The 7912-nt window shown below is 42.0% G+C and overlaps 1 protein-coding gene across 3 annotated transcripts in view; it reads left to right on the top strand.

Moving 5' to 3' along the window:
• Positions 1 to 397: 397 nt before the first annotated feature.
• lrrc2 (leucine rich repeat containing 2) overlaps positions 398 to 7912 on the top strand; it is a 14025-nt gene continuing 6510 nt past the window's right edge. The window contains exons 1-4 of one of the 3 annotated variants that reach the window (XM_072915296.1): positions 398 to 1210; positions 7096 to 7262; positions 7383 to 7489; positions 7636 to 7751. In XM_072915296.1, the coding sequence (XP_072771397.1) occupies positions 7120 to 7262; positions 7383 to 7489; positions 7636 to 7751 (366 nt within the window). In that variant the 5' untranslated portion in view covers positions 398 to 1210; positions 7096 to 7119. Of the gene's footprint in view, positions 1211 to 6980; positions 7263 to 7382; positions 7490 to 7635; positions 7752 to 7912 lie in introns of those variants that run through there. The other 2 variants (XM_072915295.1, XM_072915297.1) reach the window with 2 other exon arrangements.

Here is a 7912-nt window from a genome sequence, read left to right as displayed (position 1 = left end):
AAAACAGAACTAGCTATTTATTGATTAGCAATTGCCGAATCATGTAACATTAGCTTAATGCTAAAAAGCCAGGTTACTATCACATTCTGTAACAGACAAATAATTTCATGTAGGCTAACGTTACCTACCTGCTACCTCTGTCTTTTCTCGTTTCTCCTCCTCTTCTTTTCTCTTTTTTCTTCCCTGGGCACCTGACAGTTTTGGCATCTTGTGTTGATTTTTTGATGTGGTGACGTCGAAAAAGAGTCATGATACGGGAAGGGAGGGGGGCGTAATGTTGTAACAAATAATATTTCTATTATATAGGCTTTACTTTGCATTTTAATTAACGTGGGATTATTTTTTGTATTTAGAAATAATAGTACCAACTTTTTTTTTTTTTTTCTCCAACATTTGTGGCACTGGCGTGGCGCCCCCTGATGGACGGCGCCCTTAGCATTTGCCTATACGGCCTATGCCACGGGCCGGCCCTGCCTCAGACGTATGTAAGAAGGTGCGCTTGTTTTATGTCTCTGTGAGGAGAGACAGGAAAGAGTGAGTGTAGTGTAATGCCTGCAGCTAAAAGCAACTGTGTGAGAACATATACTCCAATATCACCATATAGTCATTTTCTATATCGCACAGAGACAAACCCGTGATATATCCAGTATATTCCATATATCACCCAGCCCTAGTCCCACTCATAAAAGTGTAAAAGTAAGTCATACATTAGTATATTTGGCCATATTTCCTCCCGCTAGTTTTTCAAATGAATATTGTGTTGCATGATGTCATTTTCAAAAAAAGGTCCCGTGTCACCCAGAAGGTTATAAATGTGTTGTTATGACTATGATTATTATTGGATTCATTTATTTCCGTTGTACTTTTGAATCATATTCAAAGTTGAGTTTGGATAATTCACTAAAAACTCATCTTTTCACATGAATGAATAATCCTCTTATTGATTGTGATTTCTATACCAATCAAAAATCATGGTGATTATTATATTTGCCACAATCCTCCAGCCCTCATTGCTATGATATGTTGTGATGCGTCGTTGTGTTTTACTGTCATTGTTGGCGCGCGAACATGGATGTTTCCAGAAGCCTATGTGGAGGTGATGGTGTCATGTGACACGCACGCCGCGGTCTGGTCTGCCGCTAAAAATAACACGCACACGCAAACAGTGAGTCAACAAGTCAGTGGCAGAGAAGAGAAGACGCGTGAGAAGGTAAGAACTTGTTTGTCCATCCCATCCTACAAAGATCATCTATTCTTACCAAACTTTGTGTCCATCACTCTTAGAGACATTGAAGGGAGCCCAATCTTTCCTTTAAAGAGACTGCCTCGTTATTATACTTATATGTATATTATAGTCAGTAAGATGTACAGTGGGGCAAAAAAGTATTTAGTCAGCCACCGATTGTGCAAGTTCTCCCACTTAAAATGATGACAGAGGTCTGTAATTTTCATCATAGGTACACTTCAACTGTGAGAGACAGAATGTGAAAAAAAATCCAGGAATTCACATTGTAGGATTTTTAAAGAATTTATTTGTAAATTATGGTGGAAAATAAGTATTTGGTCACTTCAAACAAGGAAGATCTCTGGCTCTCACAGACCTGTAACTTCTTCTTTAAGAAGCTCTTCTGTCCTCCACTCGTTACCTGTATTAATGGCACCTGTTTGAACTGGTTATCTGTATAAAAGACACCTGTCCACAGCCTCAAACAGTCAGACTCCAAACTCCACTATGGCCAAGACCAAAGAGCTGTCGAAGGACACCAGGAAAAGAATTGTAGACCTGCACCAGACTGTGAAGAGTGAATCTACAATAGGCAAGCAGCTTGGTGTGAAAAAATCAACTGTGGGAGCAATTATCAGAAAATGGAAGACATACAAGACCACTGATAATCTCCCTCGATCTGGGGCTCCACGCAAGATCTCATCCCGTGGGGTCAAAATGATCATGAGAACGGTGAGCAAAAATCCCAGAACCACACGGGGGGGACCTGGTGAATGACCTGCAGAGAGCTGGGACCAAAGTAACAAAGGTTACCATCAGTAACACACTACGCCGACAGGGAATCAAATCCTGCAGTGCCAGACGTGTCCCCCTGCTTAAGCCAGTGCATGTCCAGGCCCGTCTGAAGTTTGCCAGAGAGCACATGGATGATACAGCAGAGGATTGGGAGAATGTCATGTGGTCAGATGAAGCCAAAATAGAACTTTTTGGTATAAACTCAACTCGTCGTGTTTGGAGGAAGAAGAATACTGAGTTGCATCCCAAGAACACCATACCTACTGTGAAGCATGGGGGTGGAAACATCATGCTTTGGGGCTGTTTTTCTGCTAAGGGGACAGGCCGACTGATCCGTGTTAAGGAAAGAATGAATGGGGCCATGTATCGTGAGATTTTGAGCCAAAACCTCCTTCCATCAGTGAGAGCTTTGAAGATGAAACGTGGCTGGGTCTTCCAGCATGACAATGATCCCAAACACACCGCCCGGGCAACGAAGGAGTGGCTCCGTAAGAAGCATTTGAAAGTCCTGGAGTGGACTAGCCAGTCTCCAGACCTCAACCCCATAGAAAATCTGTGAAGGGAGTTGAAAGTCTGTGTTGCTCGGCGACAGCCCCAAAACATCACTGCTCTCGAGAAGATCTGCATGGAGGAATGGGCCAAAATACCAGCTACTGTGTGTGCAAACCTGGTAAAGACCTATAGTAATCGTTTGACCTCTGTTATTGCCAACAAAGGTTATATTACAAAGCATTGAGTTGAATTTTTGTTATTGACCAAATACTTATTTTCCACCATAATTTACAAATAAATTCTTTAAAATTCCTACAATGTGAATTCCTGGATTTTTTTTTCACATTCTGTCTCTCACAGTTGAAGTGTACCTATGATGAAAATTACTGACCTCTGTCATCATTTTAAGTGGGAGAACTTGCACAATTGCTGGCTGACTAAATACTTTTTTGCCCCACTGTACCTTGATGTTGCAGAAAAAAGACCATATATTTTTTTAACCGATTTCCGAACTCTAAATGGGTGAATTTTGGCTAATTAAACGCCTTTCTATTATTCGCTCTCGGAGCGATGACGTCACAACGTGACGTCACATCGGGAAGCAATCCGCCATTTTCTCAAACACCGAGTCAAATCAGCTCTGTTATTTTCCGTTTTTTCGACTGTTTTCCGTACCTTGGAGACATCATGCCTCGTGGGTGTGTTGTCGGAGGGTGTAACAACACCAACAGGGACGGATTCAAGTTGCACCAGTGGCCCAAAGATGCCAAAGTGGCAAGAAATTGGACGTTTGTTCCGCACACTTTACCCACGAAAGCTATGCTACGACAGAGATGGCAAGAATGTGTGGATATCCTGCGACACTCAAAGCAGATGCATTTCCAACCATAAAGTCAAAGAAATCTGCCGCCAGACCCCCATTGAATCTGCCGGAGTGTGTGAGCAATTCAGGGACAAAGGACCTCGCTAGCACGGCAAGCAATGGCGGCAGTTTGTTCCCGCAGACGAGCGAGCTAAACCCCCTGGATGTCTTGGCTCACACCATCAAGAGAAGAATATCGATCCTAGCTTCCCTGGCCTGCTGACATCAACTCCAAAACTGGACAGATCAGCTTTCAGGAAAAGAGCGTGCGTGAGGGTATGTCTACAGAATATATTAATTGATGAAAATTGGGCTGTCTGCACTCTCAAAGTGCATGTTGTTGCCAAATGTATTTCATATGCTGTAAACCTAGTTCATAGTTGTTAGTTTCCTTTAATGCCAAACAAACACATACCAATCGTTGGTTAGAAGGCGATCGCCCAATTCGTCCTGGCTTTCTCCCGTGTCGCTGGCTGTCGTGTCGTTTTCGTGGGTTTGGCTTGCATACGGTTCAAACCAATATGGCTCAATAGCTTCAGTTTCTTCTTCAATTTGGTTTTCGCTACCTGCCTCCACACTACAACCATCCGTTTCAATACATGCGTAATCTGTTGAATGGCTTAAGCCGCTGAAATCCGAGTCTGAATCCGAGCTAATGTCGCTATAGCTTGCTGTTCTTTCCGCCATGTTTGTTTGTGTTGGCTTCACTATGTGACGTCACAGGAAAATGGACGGGTGTATATAACGATGGTTAAAATCAGGCACTTTGAAGCTTTTTTTAGGGATATTGCGTGATGGGTAAAATTTTGAAAAAAACTTTGAAAAATATAATAAGCCACTGGGAACTGATTTTTAATGGTTTTAACCCTTCTGAAATTGTGATAATGTTCCCCTTTAAAAAAAAGAGCAATAGAAGTAATGTAATGAGAAAAAACTGAAATTTCGATACTAATAATCATACGTTTTGCTACTTATCTAGCATGCTAACATATAGCATGTGTCACATACCAAGTTATATGACCGTAAGGTGCATGGCAGTGGAATTACAGAAAAAAGGTGTGAAATTAGCTGTAAAAGTTAACCTCGAACACCCTGAGGCTAGACACTAAGCCAGGGGTCGGCAACCTTTACCAGTCAAAGAGCCATTTTGACCTGTTTCACAAATGAAAGGAAACAATGGGAGCCACAAAACTCTTTTGAAATTTAAAATGAAATAACACTGCATACAAAGTCTTTTTTTGCTTTGTGCTATGTATAAACCAGGGCTCTCAGACACCTTCATATGAAAATGTAATGTTAGTGCGGCCCGCGACTTTTATATGAATGCCACTTGACAGCATCACACTTGTCAACACTCACCATTTTTCCGAGAGACTCCCAAATTTGCAGATTTTCACCCAACAACAATAATAAGAGCGTACTATGATGGCACTGCCTTTAGCGCCCTCTACAACCTGTACTAACAGCTTGCCAGCCCAGTCACAACTTTAACAACAACTTTAAACAACTTTAACACTCTTACTAATATGTGCCACACTGTGAGCCCACACCAAACAAGAATGACAAACACATTTCGGGAGAAAATCTGCACTGTAACACAACATAAACACAACAGAACAAATACCCAGAATCCCATGCATCTCTAACTCTTCCGGGCTACATTATACACCCCAGCTACCACCAACCTGAGTTGCAGAAATTGAATTTAGGCAAAATGGACGAGCCTGCCACATCATTTTTTCACTTTGATTTTTGGGGTGTCTATATACTGAGCCCTCTGTAGGCTGAAAACTTTTATTTCAATCAAAAGATGTGGCATCCTTTTGTTCCTGAGACATTAAACTGTCCATATCAGTGTAGATATCACACTTGTTTTTTTCACCATTGAAATCTGATGTCTTTTCAAAGTGTTCCTTTCATTTTTTTGAGCAGTGTATATACATACCGGTATATACATACATATACTGTACATATACATATATACACATCAGTGACGTGCAGTCACTAGAGGCAGGTGAGGCACGGCCTCACCTGCCATCATGGAAAGAAAAAAAAAAGTAAAAAGAAAAAAAAATAAATTAAATTGTTATATGTATCCAGTGATTATACTATAAAGTTATTTTCCATTTAACTTCACCAGTTTTCGATTATTTTTATTCAAAATCGCTGAATTTTCACATTTGCCGTTCAAATACTGAGAAGAGACGGTGCGGTGAACAGCAGCCAGTTGAGGCACGTCACTCAGTGCCTCAACATGGATTGCGCAATGACTCGGCTAACTGCTGGCCTGCTGTGCAGTGAGACTGTATTGCTATATGAATTATATTATACATTTCCATAGTTTAGTTAGCTGAGGTATATAATGTACAGTGTATTTTGTCAACAACTGTATGTGTGTAACGTATTTCTTGTGCTGAGCGATCATAAAAAGGCTGCAAAAGACGCACTGGCTGAGGCTTGCAGTAATTCCGCCTCCTGCACCCCCACCGTAGAATTCTTATATCAACTAAAGCCCACACTTAAACTTTCCACGTGCAAGATTGAATCTATTTAAAAAAATTATTTCATAAGACGCCAAAAAGTGCAAAAACAATAATGTTGGTGTTGGAGGAGTTGTGAATGACTGCAGGGCCACAACATTAGGTACACCTGCAGACTGCAGGTGTACCTAATTCACAACTCCTCCAACACGAACATTATTGTTTTTGCACTTTTTGGCTTCTTATTAAATAACTTTTGTAACCTATTTTCATGGGCTTTCCTCTTTGTAATGTTAAGTTCCTGTTATGCGCTGTTAAACAGTATATACCTTGAGCTCTTATTTTGAAGGCGAAGTCTTGTTGCGGAGGTTTTTGAAAGAAAGTAAATAAAGTGGTCCTCGTGTAAACTGGAGCCTCCGTGTTTGTTATTTTGTAGTTTCATACAGTATAGGCCACATTTATAAACCCTCGGTTACACTTTTTTAAATAGATTCAATCTTGCACGTGGAAAGTTGAAGTGAGGGCTTTAGTTGCGGCGCATGGACTTCATTTATAAGTAAAGGTAAGACGATAACGTTTTTTTTTATTAAATGTGCTTTATTTTTGTGCAACAGTTTGTATGTGTAAAGTTAAAGTTAAGTTAAAGTAGCAATGATTGTCACACACACACTAGGTGTAATGAAATGTGTCCTCTGCATTTGACCCATCCCCTTGATCACCCCCTGGGAGGTGAGGGGAGCAGTGGGCAGCGGCGGCGCCGCGCCCGGGAATCATTTTTGGTGATTTAACCCCCAATTCCAAGCCTTGATGCTGAGTGCCAAGCAGGGAAGAATGCTGGTATGAGCTTTTAAACATAACCCGTTAACTGCTGCCAATCAAATGGTGAATAAGATACTCTTTAGGGTTCATATGTTTGTAAATGTGACTGTGATGAAGTCAGTGCCTCACCAGCCATCAACCTCACCGCACGTCACTGATGTACACATATACATACATATACTGTACATTACATCATCACACTCACACTGCAGTGTCAGGTGAGCGTGCAGCAAGTGTGCACTCTTTTACTCCATTAGTGCGTGAGGAATATACTCTATATATACACACACACACACACACACACACATACAGAGTGGGTCATTGCCCACACTAATTGTGCATGTGCTAAACAAACCACTCTCAGCTGGGAATCAGTTGTCATGGTGACTGGATTAGTGCTGTTCCTATCTTTGTCACAGCAGAGGTGCCACTCTGACTGACTTGTCATGATGTTGGAGAGGAAAGTTCCTGTTCCTGTTGCTGCCTACGACGTGATGGCAGTGAGGAGTGTGTGGGAGGTGCGTGTGAGGAAACATCTTCTACATCAGAGGAAGGAACAGGACAGGAAGGAGAGGAGCGCCCTGGCCAGGTACAACATCTGACCTTTCTTCTGCTTTACACTCTTCACCTTTGACCTCTCTGTGTGTCTGTGTGTGTGTGTGTGTGTGTCTCTGTGTGTGTGTGTGTGTGTGTGTGTGTGTGTGTGCAGGATTGAGCAACAATGGCAGTATTTTATCTACTGCAAGACGCTGAAAACACACGAACGCAACCTGCTGGACACTTACCTCACCAGATCTACTCTACACACACTCACTGGTACACACACACACACACACACACACACACACACACACACACACACACACACACACACACACACACACACACACACACACACACACACACACACACACACACAGACACACACACGTACGTTGGTTTTAAAAGTTGTTTCCTGTCAGCAGAGAATCCGTCCAATCAGGAGGCAGATGTGCAGCGAGCACAGTGTGACAGTCCAGATGTGAGTAACCATGGTGACAAGAGGTTGCTGTTCCAGCTGCATGGTGACCAGTGGAAGGTGAGTCAGCAGATAAACTAGCAGCTAAAGTCAGCAGATAAACTAGCAGCTAAAGTCAGCAGATAAACTAGCAGCTATAGTCAGGAGATAAACTAGCAGCTATAGTCAGGAGATAAACTAGCAGCTATAGTCAGCAGATAAACTAGCAGCTAAAGTCAGCA

Source organism: Nerophis lumbriciformis, linkage group LG20 (genome assembly GCF_033978685.3).
Source record: "Nerophis lumbriciformis linkage group LG20, RoL_Nlum_v2.1, whole genome shotgun sequence".
NCBI classification, from domain to species: Eukaryota; Metazoa; Chordata; class Actinopteri; order Syngnathiformes; family Syngnathidae; genus Nerophis; species Nerophis lumbriciformis.
This window is presented reverse-complemented; position numbering and strand designations above follow the sequence as displayed.